Raw genomic sequence first — 16,056 nt, 5'->3', positions numbered from 1 at the left:
TCCGGACCCCATCTTCATAAGCTCCACTCCGAGGCCATCCTTCCAAGTCGATTCATTGTTGTTTGATGGCATCCTTAACTTTGCCTATCATTGGGGTTGGCATGTCTTCGACGCCATGGTCCTCTGCCTGTCCTCTCCTCTGGTTGAACCTTCGCGTTCCTTGATAATGATGCAGCCAGGGCCGGATTTACGATTGTGGGGGCCCGGGGCCCAGTTATTGTGGGGGCCCCGAAATAAAACAAAACCTTTTTTTATCGTACGAGTAAAAAACATTTATTTGCTATTGAAAAGTTATCAAAAATTTGTTAAATTTTTTTCTTACGTGTTGTTTTGCAGAAAACTTATTAATTAAATAATCAACATTCAACTCCTTCAGTAAACTCGTACTCGAAACTTAATAATGCTAAGACTGCCTTTCATTCTCCACAGTCGTACGCAACCTATTTTTAATTAGTTTCATCTTCGATTTTTTTTCTTGACACCTGAAAAAAAAACTAATTTGAAAAAATTGCGATCTACAGGCAAAAATTTGCACACAATTTGAGAAAGACTGCGAGAATATAAGACGACTCTGACAATAATCTACAGACACTAGGAAAAAACTACACACATCTGCAGGTCAATAAAATCTGCACACGAACTCAGAAAATCTGCATTTTGCAAAGCACATCTGGTGTTCCTGATTCGGACTAGTTACAAAAGCAATGCATTAAAAAAACTTGTGGGTTATTTTCTTTCTCTGCTTTATCTCCCATGCGCGCTGGTTCGATTCAAATGGTGCGTTAATGTGTGTCATTCCAAGAGAATCCAAGGCAGGGATGCCACATATACAGATTTTTCTGTATTTTACAGATTTTTGAACTAAAAAAGCAATACAGAATCTGTATTACAGAATTACAGAATATTGTCAAAAATACAGATTTTACAGGATCTTTTGCTATTCGAAATGAAATCAATTTTTTGGAAGGTTAAATTCAATTCAACGACTTTCAAACTTTTGTGAAAAAACCTGATGCTGTTCATGTTAGTATCGTTGCAGAAGAAGAGGGATGAGGCTTGGACGAAGGCGGAAAATAACGTTTCGAAATATTTGACGGGATTTCTATTTAAAATTTGTGAAACAAATTGCAAAGCTGTTCGATTTTATCGATCCTGTTGTAAAAACGGTAGCTTTATTCAATTCTAAACATTCGTGAAATTGGAAAATTTAAATGATTTGATTTCCAAAATTCGTAACAGTAACTGATCGACAAGACATGAATAACGAGTTTTACTCGCTAAGAACAAACTTTTTGACCGGAAGATTCGATGAAACAGATGACTTAACTTGGTCTGAGTAGTTGGACGCCACAATGCCAATGGTAAATTCATGTTTCCGTTACTGAGATCATTTGTTGAGTTTTTTCAATAATTCCACATTCTTCGGCTTTTGTAGAACGCATATTTTCAATATATAATTGTAGCAAGTCTAAAGCCAGAAATCTCATGGCCCCTAAGCTTATGAGCTCAATTTTAAAAGCTAAAAGCTACGTTGCTAACCAAGCAGGAGCTACTAAAATTAAATTAACAAAAACATGCATGAACATCACGTAAAGATAAATAAGCAATATCGTGTTCAGTTACTACATTTGATGAACTCGCCTAATTATAAGTTTGGAACCAATAAAAAATTAGGCCAAAGCAAAAAATGGTGATTTGTTTCAATATATTCTTTAAGGAAGAAGATTTTCATGCAACATTTTTAGTTTGCTGGATACAGATTTTTTATATAGATTTTTTAGCCCGTGAAACAGATAATACAGACATTTTCGAGCAAAAATACAGAAATAAATGTGGCAACCCTGATCCAAGGTAAACTCTTATGGATGTAGTTGTGATATTGGCGCTAGCGAAAAATTAACACTGAAAGAAAGTGTCAGATTGAAATGGTCTGATCAAATTTTCTTACTGTAAATCGAACTTTTGATTAAATCTCATTTTTTAAAGAGAAAAAATCTTTTTCTCAATTTGTGGGGGCCCCAAAAATGTGGGGGCCCGGGGCCCGGCCCCCCTGGGCCCCCCCATAAATCCGGCTCTGGATGCAGCTGTTCAAGCTCTGCATACTGCTTCTCCTCCAGGCGGCGCTTCTTCTCCCGGAAGATTTGTGTTCGCTGCATCTTTTTCTGCCGATGTCTTTCTACATTTTGACGAGTGGCACTGCGCATCTAAGCCGCCCGAGCAACTTCTGCTGATCCATCACTCTCCTACATTCATCGTCGAACCACTCGTTTCGTTGGGTTCGTCTCACATGCCCGATGACGCTCTTCACTACGCTGTTGATGGCTGTTTTGATGGTGTTTAAACAGTCGTCGAGAAAAGCTTCTCCCATCTGGTCCTCTTCCGGCAGCGCAGCTTTGAGCGAATGCACGTAGTTTTCGGCGACGTTAAGGTCTAAACACAATTGATACGTTGCGGCTGCGTTTGCGGCAATTTGACATTTAGTCCATACATTTTCTATCAAATTAATGTTAACGCAACGCAAACGTATCCATTGTGCTCGAGCCTTTAGGCTGCTTCAGTCAAACGAGATTTAACCGGGGCCCCTGTCTCGCCGGGGTTAAAAATCAGGACAACTTTTTCCGGTACAAATTATATCAATAAAATTTAAAATTGGATCCTTAAGTTTTACAAGGTTTTCTGATTTTTATATATCATTTGAAAAAGCCGCGTTTTCTGAGCAAAACGTGATTTTAAAAAAATGTATATCGTTGTCCTTCGATTTTTAAATGAAGAATAACAGACTGCTCGAAATACTTTAAATAACAACTCTCCCCTATACCGTACGTGTGCGAAACGTCATTGAAGACATTTCGAGCAGTTTTTTGTTCTTCATTTGAAAATCAAAGTCAAAGTAAAAGTACTGAACAATCTTCAACATTTCTGAAAATCCGGCATCATTCAGAAAAAATCAGGACAAATGCTGAAATATGAAAAATAAATCAGGACGCTCCAAACGGATCTTAAAATCAGGACATGTCCTGCTAAATCAGGACGGATGGTATCCCTAGCCATAGGACCATCGTACACAACACTGTTAAGCGTCTCACGTTGGCACAAAGACGGTAATCGGCCGCTCCTAACCTGGATCACAGACGCCGTTTTGAGCCGCTCCCAATATGGAGGACAAACGCTCGGAAACTCAAAATAGCCCACCTTCCTTCCCAGCATACGACCAAGTTTTCACCGGAGCTGGTTACCCGATCTTCCCATGGTTGCTCGTATTCCAGCTGGCACCGCTTGGAGGTCGGGATAGGAGTGACTGGATAAGAGGCTAAGGATTATATTTTATGCCTGTAGGTGCACTTGGCATCGATGGTACGCATTATCCAGCCATTTACCAGCCAGCCAGTTCAGACATAGAAAATACTTGTCGCAAGATCGTTCGTAAGTAGTGCAGCTTGCAGTTTGTATACTTTAGAGTTGGCTTTGTTAGTGAAGAAAGGATTGGTTGTTCAGTGTATGATTTAGACGGGATCGAGATTTTTGCCTGATAGTTGTTCTTTTTCTAACTCGGACTCGTCCCAATTAGCGAGCACCCAGTTATAGTGTGCCCAGTTAGTGAACAGTTACTGTATATTGAATCCAGACTGCGGCTTTCTCGTTCTTCTGAAAACTATTATTTTGTGCTATTATACGATTGTTTCGTTGTTGTTGGAAAAAAACATCAAGGGGCGAAAGCTCATCATACTAACCTCCATTATAAATATAAGCGTTCTGTTATTATCGAGTTTCTGTGGTTTTCGAAAAGGTATATTGTAATCCCCCAACATGACGACAACAGATTTAACAGTTCACGCGGGAATTCTGACACCTGTCAAAGTTTAATGGACTCAGTTTGGTTTGCCATTTCACCATGAACAGACTTACGCCTGAACAACGCTTACAAATAATCGAATTTTATTACCAAAATTCGTGCTCTGTGAAAAATGTTTTTCGCGCATTACGACCATTTTATGGTCGTCATAATCGATCTACTGAGCAAGCTATTCAAGCTATTGTGACGAAATTTCAAACCAGTTTTACTCTGTTGGACATAAACCCACCAACACGTATACATAGAGTGCATACAGAAGAAAATATTGCTGCCGTATCAGCCAGTGTAGTGGAAGATCGTGAAATGTCAATTCGACGCCGTTCGCAGCAATTGGGCTTGTGTTATTCGACTACATGGAAGATTTTACGAAAGGATCTTGGTGTAAAGCCTTACAAAATACAGCTCGTACAAGAATTAGAGCCGAACGACTTGCCGCAGCGTCGGATTTTTGGTGAATGGGCCTTAGAACAACTTGCCAAAAATCCACTTTTTCACCGAAAAATTGTGTTCAGTGACGAAGCTTATTTCTGGTTAAATGGGTATGTTAATAAACAAAATGCCGCATCTGGATCGGAGAGCAACCAGAGACAATACAAGAATCGCCGATACACCCAGAAAAATGCACGGTTTGGTGCGGTTTACACGCTAGAGGCATCATTGGTCCGTACTTCTTCAAAGATGATCAAAATCGCAACGTTACGGTCAATGGCGCTCGCTATCGCGCGATGATTTCTGATTTTTTTTTACCGGAAATGAAGAGCTGGATCTTGTTGACATGTGGTTTCAGCAAGACGAAGCCACGTGCCACACATCGCGTGAAACAATGGACATATTGCGGAATGAGTTCGGTGAGCAATACATCTCACGAAATGGACCGGTGAATTGGCCGCCTAGATCATGCGATTTAACACCGCTAGATTATTTTTTGTGGGGCTACGTTAAGTCTCTCGTCTATGCGGATAAACCAACAACAATTCCAGCCTTGGAAGACAACATTACACGCGTTATTCGCGAAATACCAGCCGCAATGCCCGAAAAAGTTACTCAAAATTGGACTTTTCGTATGGATCATTTAAAACGTAGACGTGGCCAACATTTGAATGAAATTATCTTTAAAAAGTAAATGGCATAAACCAATTTATCGGCTCAAATAAAGATTTCATACAGTTTTGTAATTTTTATGCGTTTTTTTAAAGAAAAACCAAATTCTTTTAAAATTATCCTTTACTAGTACCGTCTTCGGCCGTGTTTGCGCTGCGTCCTGTATTTCTAAAGCAGCGCTAGTATATGTCAAATTGGGAACCACAAAAAATGTGTGAGATCGCATGACAAACGGTGTTGTCGCGCGACGACTGTTATTCGACTGAAAATTTGAAATACTGTAGGTTCGGTTCCAGTGTTACGTCTAATCTGCTCTAATCCACGAGCTTTGGAAAATGATCGAATAATTGATTAAATAATCTCAACAGTTTATTGCCCTACGTCAACGATCATTGATCTTGCAAAGTAAGTAAGCCAGCCCCTTTTAGTATTATTTCATCACGGCTCCACTTCGCCCGTCTCCCGGTGCTTAGACACACCACGGGTTGGCTGCGGTCGTAATGTGAACCAAGGCAGTATACAATGAAAACGAACTAAATAAAGGTGAAGGCTACCGACGCTTACCCTACCCATGTGGAAAAATATAGAGTTCGGAGGCCTCAGTCTGTACGATAACAAAAAAATAACTGGACCTGAAAGAACTAATGATGACTGATGCGATTCTCCATCGCAACGGGTTTTGTTTATGTTCCTATGAACCTTTATGAAACTTTTGATCTTGTGTTATTTTACTACATAACAACATTTAAATTAAATAAAAAACTTAAATTCTATATACTGTACATTCTCTAAACGTAATATAAATGTTATTATTTTTTATCAAAACTTAGCATTTGTTCTGTAGAGTTTGAAGATTTTATAATAAACTTCGCTTCTTGTTTTGAGGATAGCACTGTAGAAATCATTTCATGCATTCAGTTTATAATGTATAATTTTATTTTTGTTTACTACTAGGAACAAATCATATAAAAATAGCAAATCACATACTGCAGATTCACACGTAGCGTAGCAACAAACAAACCTATTTTCAATATGAAAATTACTAAAGAAAAACACATGTACGAATAAAATTAGCACATCGCCCAAACAGTGTACGTCAGCTCCAATAATTCAATTAACGCAATGCTGAAGGTAAAGCCAGCTTACTCAGGGGTACCGTTTCGGATCCAGCCCGAAAATTAGCACCTCCCGTGGGTCAGCATTAAACGACCGAACAGCGCACATCCTAAAAGTGCAATTTGGAAATACAGAGTCCATCGGTGGATTTCTTGAAGACATCGGTCAGCTCTAAAATTTCCTCCGCTGTTAACGCGCTCTGTTTCCGCTGCTTGAACAACTCATTATAGTCCAGCTCCAGCTGTTCGTACTCATCCAAGACATCTTCCAGCTCTGGTTCGGAATCGTCATCCCCTTCCTCAGAGTCGGAACAATCGCAACGGGACATTATGAGCCGTTTCTCGTCCTCACTCAGCACCGTCTCGGTAATGGCGCGCCGCTGCTCTACCATTTGGCCGCTTTCCATATTGTACGGGTCGACGCGATGCGTCAGAATGAAGTGACAGTGCAGATCGTCCTCGTTCATGAAGGCTTCGTTGCAAAATCCACACCGGAAGCGAATCGAGTGGTAATGCTTGATCCGGTTATGCGTCATCAGGATCTCGAAGGTGGAGTATCTTAGTGAGCACAAGTCACACACGAACTGGATAGAATCATTGTAAATCTAGATTAATTAAAAAAAAATCGAAAATAAGCTTTGATGTGTTCAATTAGTTACTTTGGCAAAAAATGTTTACCTCAATTTCCGACATTTCGATGATGTTAAAAACAATGTTGACAGTTCAAAAAACAGGTTAAGATCTTATCGCTTCGGGAATTGCTCGGCGACTGGCTGGACTCGGCTAAGACAGTTGATATAAAAGCGGTTGATCGATCGAAATGGCGTAGATCCAGTGGATCAATTAACAGTTGGTTGCGAAATTTGTGCTAAATGGATCATTGTGCCGTGACTTATTTTTGTACCAGTATCAACAAAACACGTCGCAACTACCTAAACAGTTCGCATGGCTGATGAGGGCCAGCTGCCCACCCACGCCATTGTTGGTGAGCCTGGAACCTTGTTATCAAAACATCTAAAAATAGGCATCATTTTCTATTTTTATCCATCTGTCTGGTAGTACAATCTATTAGCTTGGTTCGAGGTTAAATCCAGATAGATTATTTTCGTTCCCATTCGGGAAGCTTCTATGACAACGGACAGACTCACTGCGACATCAGTTACCGTGTGACTTAATGAGCGCCGGTATTTAGCGGTTTTCGTTTTCGTTAATTATTTAGCAACTTCGAAAACTTGAATCGCGCTGATATTATTGACGATCACTGACAAAAATTTCCAGAGAAATGGAGTAAGTCATGCTGCGCCATACCTGTCCTGCTTCAAAAGAGGGATAGTTAATTGTCGTTATGGAGCACTTATGTAGACTCCATCTCACGGTAGTAGTCTTTTCGAAAGATTATGACAAAATTTCGCTTTGTGGACTAATATTGAAGGGTGAAATTTGAAAAAAAGAAAAAAAACTCCGATTGAGCTATCCTGAAGCCTGAAAAACTACTGCGTAAAAGTATGACATGCTTACGTTTTTCTCTTGTTTATTTTTCGTCAATATCTTCTCTGCAACTATTGGTAACTGGCGAATCCACACTGGTTCCAAACTGATGATTCACGAATCACAACTTCGTGCAATGGAGGGCATGATTATATTTTCTTCTCACTTGCACAAGAAATTTGATACAAGAAATCTTAGAAAAAATATACCTTTGTAAATGTTGTTTGGTAAAAGTTCGTGATAACGAAATGTAATTAGGTTTAAATAGTTGGCTAAATGAGTGCATCTCAATCTATCTATTCATAGACAAAGACTGAATAGATTGACTTGACTTTAGGGATGGGTACAACAAAAAGTTTACTTAATGTTTCAAACAAAGTTTGAGCTTTTCGACTCTCCATCCATGTATGGTAATAAGCCGTAATCTGAATGGTTTAGTAGGAAAGATATAAAAAATTCAGACCATATTCAATGAATATTGGAAACCCTCACCCCGGTGCTCCCACCGACCGTTTTTATCAAACAAAAATTACCATAAAAACGGTGAACGCTAGTTTATTCGTTATGATGTTCTTCATCTCTAGGTAAATTTTTGAAAAAATCGTTGGTAGCATTTTTGAGTTATGTCCATTTTTTGTCAAATTGGCTGATATTCATAGGAAATTGATACACACTGCATCAGCAATTGGTTCTAGCCTTTCAGATTTCAATGGTACTTTGTAAGTATAGATATTTGCCAACCTAACAATTTACATAATCAAAAAACAAGCTTTGAAAAGGGTGCAAATTCTTCATTTCAATATAAATTATATTAGAGAGAGGTCGCTCAACCGAATTAAACTCAATTAAAACATAAACAACAAACTATAAATAGATGCATCCTTTTCAATTCAATTTTGAGGTTGCAGGACTCGATCTCTATGTACCGAACTAAATAATCAAATTATCAATTAATATATGATGACATAACTTATAATCCCCTCCTTCTTTTACTTCACTACGCCACTGAGATATAGCATAATCTCAAATAACACAGTAATGTCTTAAAGCCCGCGTTATACCCCAAAACAACACCAAAACCATTATATATAAATTTTACATAGCTATCATGGAGGACGTTCAAGTTAACAGTGTAACAATTACCAATTTACCAAGCATGAAAAAACGACACCATTATTTGACAAGAGTGAAATAATAGGAGGGTTGTGTGCAAAGCCACGACCGCAAGGTTGAAGTAGAATACTTTTACAAGAAAAATAACCCGGCTGCTTGCGTGTCAGTCATTTTTTCTAGTAAATAAACGTTGATAAATCAGATCAATAGCATTTTGCGCTTCAACAAGGATTGACCATTTTCAATAACATAGTAAGTTGCTTGTCATGGTTGGGGCTTGACAATTTTTGAATTTTGAGATGAATTTTTTTCGGATGTCGTGCTCATGACTGAAGGAAAAGATAATTCAGTACGTTCTGAGACACGGAACTAAAGTAAAATTTATAACTTTTACAAGTTTAATATTGTAAATTAACTCAAGAGAAAACATTAACGCATTAACGGTATTTATTTCATCCTGGAAAGGATTTGTTGTATTGTATTTGTTGTTCTATTTAGTATCGGATAAGATGCCGATTACATCTTTGCGTTATCACTGACAGTTCGAACAAAGTATTCGTTGTGATAAAGTAGACAGTGAAATGCTGATTAACACTCAAAACTAGACGGCTCACGTGTTGTTAAAATGAGTCAATTTTTCATTGAAGGCATTTACTAGAGCCCACTATCGCACAGAAACTGCTTTTCACTAAAGTGGCTCACTGCATCAGCCGCTATCGATCCTGAGATCCGCTGCAACTAGTTCGCTATCCATAGCCATTGTGGCCGCTATACGCTGCCATTGGTATCCACTGTCTCTGCATCAGCTGGCCCAGCTGCTATCGTTGCTGGAATCCGCTGCAACTAGTGCACTATCCATTCCTACGCCACAGCTGTGGCCGCTTTCCGCCATCGCTGGTATCCACTGCACTGCTAGTGCTGCTGCTAAGGGAAGACGACTGCTGTAATGTTGTCGCTGTCTAGAACTATTATGAGCGGCTTCGACTGAAACAGGCTCTTTAAGATATAATATATAATAATAAATAATATAATATATAGGCCAAATAGCATGTTTTCAATTGCAAGGTATATGATTCTGTCGACCGTGCTTGGGAAGCAACCATATAACGACCAATCAGAAGTCGAATTTTTCGTTCTAACAAAGCTTGACTATTTTCAATAGTACAATAATGTGAACAATAAAATTACAATTATCTTCTTTTGGTAAGAATCTTAGAAGATTTTCCAGTCTATTGCTGCCAGAACGAAGGAAATCCATCGAATACTAACCGATTCATTAGCATTTGAAATTGGACATATTTTTCACTTTTTTCGGTTTTAGATTTTCATTTCACATCCCTATGTAGCCGAACTTCCTGAGAGAAGTATTCTACTTCAGAAGCGACACCCTGGTTTTTGATCAACATGGGAAGTTGGTCACTGACATTTTAAAAGGTTTCAAGGAAGATATATAAACTTTCTTCATTATTCTTTCCAAAAAACCAAAAGTTTTCAGATTGTTCGAGTCAAAAATCGAAAAGTGTGAGAGAGTAACTATGAAGTGATTATGCATCACAAAAGATGATGGCACAATATACTTAAATATAATTTGAGACCGTTCGGAGCGATTTTCAGAAATGAATATTTTTCTATTCAAAAACTTTTTAGTTTTAAAATCTAAATCTGTGTAGGTTTTAATTTCAAAACTTAGTAGTTTTAAAGTCAATAACTGGATAATTTGAATAAACTGATAATTTTTTTTATTGAACACGAAAAAAAATGAGTTTATTTGTATACATCATTCTGTATAATAAATACACAGTGTTTGCTGACGCTGTGATTACACAATTTTGAATAGTTTAGTAAAGCGGGCAATGTATGTAGTTTTTCGAGAATGCGAAAATGAACGGGAATAGAAGGTGTGACTTAGGCTTAGGCTTAGAAAATTTTCCCTCGTCTAGACGGGACACGAACCCGCAATCTACAAATTTTTTCTAAGCCTAAAAGTCACACCTTCTATTCCCGTTCATTTTCGCATTCTCGAAAAACTACATACATTGCCCGCTTTACTAAACTTAAAATGTAAGTCACATGAAAAAAATGAAATTAGTTCGTAAATTAAATTTTGAATAACTACGGAGTTACTCAATTTTCGTGCTGTTCCACTTTTTATGGAAATGAATTGTTTTCTAATTATTTTTGAGTTCATTTTAAGGAGCGTGCAGAGAGAAAGAACATTGTAATCAACAAACTGGCGTTCACCGTTTTGATGGTATTTTTTTGTTTGATAATAACGGTCTGTAGGAGCACCGTACTCATAAAATAAATTCGCGAGCTCGGTAATGCAATAATTCAGCAAAACAATATATTGGAAACCATGTTTCAGCAACACTACCAAGATTTCGAATATTTTGTGCCAAAATTTCAGTTAGGTTGAACCGAAATTTACGAAAAAATGTGACAGCTGACATTTCATGTTTGAATTTCCTACGAACTCTAGAAGAATTACCGATTTTCATCGACTACTAAAAACGCAAGCCAATAAATGACAACAAAATTGAATTGAGTTCCCCTCACATTTCAGAGGCCTCCATAAATTACGAAATAAAAGCTCAACTGGGGGGTGCGTATGTTGGTGGCGCTAAGAACACTTAGTGGTCAATGATTCCAATGATTGTCTTCCAGTCCAAGATGGCTCGTACCAAGGGGATGGCAGCCCTATCTAATCTCTACACGTTCGACAGTAGCCAACATATCGGGGCTTTATTTAAAAATAAATGCCCCGAGGCAGGCGCCCAGCAAAACTTCCATATACTTTTCACTTTAGTCGGAAAGACTCTCCACTCATTCAACATAGAAAGAGATAGCATGTTGCCATTCTCCTGGCTCGTACCGACCAAAGGCTGGAAAAATTGGGTTGTTTAGCTATCCACGGATTTCCGATTTTCATATATCATCTGAAGGAGTGTAATTTTCTGAGCAACACGTGATTTTTTTAAACTTTATATCATTATCCTACGATTTTTAAATGAAGAATAAAAATTCGCTCTAAATCGCTACAATGACAGTTGGTATATGGGCGAACTGTCATTGTAGCGATTTCGAGCAGGTTTCGAACAGTTTTAAATCGTGATTTAAAAAGCGAAGGACAACGACAGAAAAAATTTTTAAATCACGTTTTACTTAGAAAATGCATATCTTTCAGATGATATAAAAAACTGATATAGTTAAACAACCCAATTACTGACAAATCGAAAACTGTCGAGCAAAAACAAAGGTCGCCACCTCTACAAAATGCGGGTCATAATTAGATATTTTCTTATGTCTTCACATATTTTCCAATGTCTTCCATTTGTCTTCACAAACAAGGATGTTCTCACGGCAGGGTAAATGTCTTCGTTTTGAAGACATGTCTCCCAATCTGGCATCGCTGAACAAATGGCACAAAAACTGTGTTGCCGAAACGATAGACTATCTTTTTGCACGACTCTATATAAACCATTTTACGAACTGATAGGTGTCACGGATCCTGCTGATATTGATGTTTCTTTTACGTGCGTTATGCCAGCGGTTCCGAGCTTTTTGTCAAAATTTCATTCATGAATTGAATTCAGAAACGTCTCGTAAAATGGTCTTTACACATAGACTCTGATTAGTCTGGGATTGACCCAGAGATGCTATTATCCGTGATATGATGTTTATGACTCCAATGTTACGTCTGTTAGTCTGTTGCAGAGATGCCAGATATTTTTGACAAATGTCTGCAACTGCTCGAAAAACAAAAAAAAACTGCTCGAAATCTAAAAAAAATCTCTCCGTGATCCGAAAAAATTTCGCTCGCGCAGGCAAAAGTCTGTTAAAATCTGCACAAATTTTGAGAAAATCTGCGCAAATATATGGAGACTTTGAAAAAAATCTGTAGAAACCGTGGAAAACTGCAAATATCTGCAAATCAATAGAAATCTGCACATTTGATATCCCTGGTTATACGAGCCGAAATAAAAAGTTAGTCAACATTGCGCTGTGAGAAGAGATCTGGCACCTTACTTACCTTACCAGTCAGCTCCAGGCCGAAGTGTCCCTTGCTGTTCGAAGAAGTCGTCTCCATTCAACTCGGTCCATGGCTGCAGCTTTCCAGCCATTTCGTCTGCGGAGGCCCCGCAGGTCGTCTTCCACTTGATCGAGCCACCTTGCTCGCTGCGCGCCCCGTCGCCTTGTTCCAGTCGGGTTGTTATCAAGAACCATTTTCACCGGGTTGTCGTCCGACATCCTAACGACATGCCCAGCCCACCGTAGTATCCCGATTTTCGCCGTTTGAACGATGAGTGGTTCTCCCAGCAGCTGATGCAACTCGTGGTTCATCCGCCTCCGCCATGATCCATCTTCCATCTGGACTCCACCACAGATGGAACGCAACACCTTTCGTTCGAAAACCCCAAGGGCGCGTTGGTCCTCCACGAGCATAGTCCAGGTTTCGTGGCCGTAGAGGACTACCGGTCTGATCAGTGTTTTGTAGATGGTTAACTTCGTGCGGCGGCGGATTTTATTCAAGCGGAGAGTCCTCCGGAGTCCAAAGTAGGCACGATTTCCTGCCATAAGGCGTCGACGAATTTCTCTGCTGGTGTCGTTGTCAGCAGTCACCAGTGAGCCCAGGTACACGAACTCGTATACCACCTCGATTTCATCACCGCTAATATGAATTCGTGGCGGGAGGTTGGCACTGTCTTCTCTGGAACCTCTTCCTCTCATGTACTTGGTCTTCGATGCGTTTATGGCCAGCCCAATTCGTCCGGCTTCAGCCTTCAGTCTGATGTACGTCTCCGTCATCTTTTCAAGGGTTCGTGCTACAATATCAATGTCATCGGCGAAGCCAAAGAGCTGAACAGACCTTCTAAAAATCGTGCCACTCGTGTCGATACCAGCCCTACGTATCACACCTTCCAAAGCGATGTTGAATAGCAAGCACGATAATCCATCACCTTGCCGTAACCCTCTTCGAGATTCGAAGGGACTCGAGAGTGTCCCCGAAACTCGAACTACGCACATCACCCGATCCATCGTCGACTTGACCAACCGTGTCAGTTTATCCGGAAAGCCGTCATCGTGCATAATCTGCCATAGCTGGTCTCGAACGATTGTGTCGTATGCCGATTTAAAATCGATGAACAAGTGATGTGTGGGCACGTTATACTCACGGCACTTCTGTAGGACTTGCCGTACCGTGAATATTTGGTCCGTGGTGGCGCGGGCACCCATAAATCCCGCTTGGTATTGCTCCACGAATTCCCTTGCAAACGGTGATAGTCGACGGCACAGAATTTAAGAGAGTACCTTGTAGGCGACGTTCAGCAACGTGATTGCGCGGTAGTTGCAGCAATCCAACTTGTCGCCTTTTTTGTAGATGGGGCACACTGTACCCTCCATCCCCTCCTCCGGTACTATCTCCTCCTCCCAAATCTTGGCAATAACCCAGTGTAGCGCCTTAGCCAGTGATTCACCACCGTGTTTTAACAGCTCGCTGGGGAGTTGGTCAGCTCCAGCGGCTTTATTGTTTTTCAGCCGGCCGATCTCCTCTCTAACCTCCTGGAGGTCAGGGGCTGGGATTCTGTCGTCATCTGCGCGTACACCGAGATCTACTACCACTTCGTCGTCGTCCTCTGCTACATCGCCATTAAGGTGCTCATCGTAGTACTGCTTCCACCTGTCAATCACCTCACACTTGTTCGAGAGAAGGTTGCCGCCCAGGTCCCTGCACATGTCGGCTTGTGGCACCTCGGTGTAGGTAGACGGTGACTTAAACAAAACCTTCTCTCTCGCTTTTTGAACGTCATATTCATTGTTTTATTGTTCACAACGCTAGTGTCAACATCGCAGCTGCTACAAAAAATAAAAAACCGCGACAAGCAAGTGTTTTTATATAGGAATTGCTTCGATTTAGGTTTCGTTATCCATCATTTTTTATCTATACAATTGTGTGTGCTCGGTCGGAAAGGGATAGGACATGGTGAAACGGTTTGATCAACAAGTAGGCATGAGCGAGGAAGTGTTTTTTTGTTTCGTACGGTTGGAGACGAAGCATCACCAAGCGACAGCAAATAACTTTTTCTACTTGTTAATAGATCCCTACTAACTAAGTAAATGAAAATCGCAAATTCATGTGTTTCAAGTTGTGAATTGCTTCTAAAATGAATGAATATCAGTAGCAAGGTATATAGCTTTACCGGATTTATAATTTGAATGCATCGAAATAGTATTTTATAAGATGCGATGAATTTTGGTCATCGGTTGTTTTAATAAACAACTTTAGTTTTTGGCATTTTTTTTTGCAATATAGCAGGTTGTACTTTTGACATACCGTTTTATTATGTTTCTATACACCAACATCACAACGACGATAATATGACTTCGAAGAGTTTTGATGTAACTAGAGGAGTGTCTGAAAATGCAACGATAAACACTTAGTAACAATGAATACAATCGAATTTTGCTCGTTGCACTAAATTCGTAGCCCAACTAGTGAAAGACTTTCACTCGTTGGGTTGAGCTATCCAGGTTGCAAGATGACACCGGTTGTTTCTTTTTGTTAGGCTTACTAATCCCCTATTGGGTTACGCAGTGTCTTGCCCCTAGCATCCTTCGAAACAGCTGACTCAGATACCGGCATAGATAATTGTAGAACTGTTCCTTTATTGTTTTTCAGTAATCTACTCCTTTTAACTGTAAAAATAATCAGATTATTAACACTTAACCTTATCCTGCTTATATTTATTTTAATGGCATGTCGCATGTCGCATCAATGAGTAGAAAATCTATATTCTTCAGAATGGACTAGAGTCAATCGGCAAAACATGTAATTTAATGTAATAAGAGGATGAAACTAGTTTATAAACTTCATTTACGAATAAAGATGTGATTCATTTGTTATAAATATTCGGAAAGTTTGCATTAAAAAATCCATCTGTGCCATGATTTTTGAAAACTTAAAGTACTTTCTTGAGTTGGAAAAAAAAACTCACGAGCTGCATTTTATATTCTAACAATTTTAAAAAATAACCGTCGATAACACATGATACAATTGTAAATGGAAGAATTGCAACATTAACGGTTTAAAACGCACGATTTTTCAATAACATTGACTGTTATTCGTGTTTCAAATCAACATTTGTCGATTACAATACCTTCGTTACACTATTGTAATATGACAAACTCCACAAATGTGAATAATTGCGAATTTTTCCCCAAACGTTTTTGCATCGAACGTAATAGATTGTATTAAACGGGTTAAACTGTTGAAAAAACCGTCAATTCAAAACATCGAATAAATTATGCCACATTACACCACTGGCAAAGCGGCATAAACGTACACGACAAATATATATTGCCCGAGAGCACAGAAAATTCAATTGT

The 16,056-nt window shown here is 39.3% G+C and overlaps 1 protein-coding gene across 1 annotated transcript; it reads right to left on the bottom strand.

Moving 5' to 3' along the window:
• Positions 1-5,800: 5,800 nt before the first annotated feature.
• Positions 5,801-6,841, bottom strand: LOC129731348 (uncharacterized). The gene is made up of 2 exons (XM_055691248.1): positions 6,748-6,841; positions 5,801-6,674 (listed from the first exon to the last, which is right to left on the bottom strand). Exons 1-2 carry the CDS (start codon positions 6,760-6,762, stop codon positions 6,180-6,182), a joined length of 510 nt encoding a protein of 169 aa, XP_055547223.1. The 5' UTR covers positions 6,763-6,841; the 3' UTR covers positions 5,801-6,179.
• Positions 6,842-16,056: the final 9,215 nt, after the last annotated feature.

Source organism: Wyeomyia smithii, chromosome 3 (assembly GCF_029784165.1).
Source record: "Wyeomyia smithii strain HCP4-BCI-WySm-NY-G18 chromosome 3, ASM2978416v1, whole genome shotgun sequence".
Classification (NCBI taxonomy): domain Eukaryota; kingdom Metazoa; phylum Arthropoda; class Insecta; order Diptera; family Culicidae; genus Wyeomyia; species Wyeomyia smithii.
Note: the sequence above shows the minus strand (reverse complement) of the source record. Positions and strands in the feature narration are given on the sequence as shown.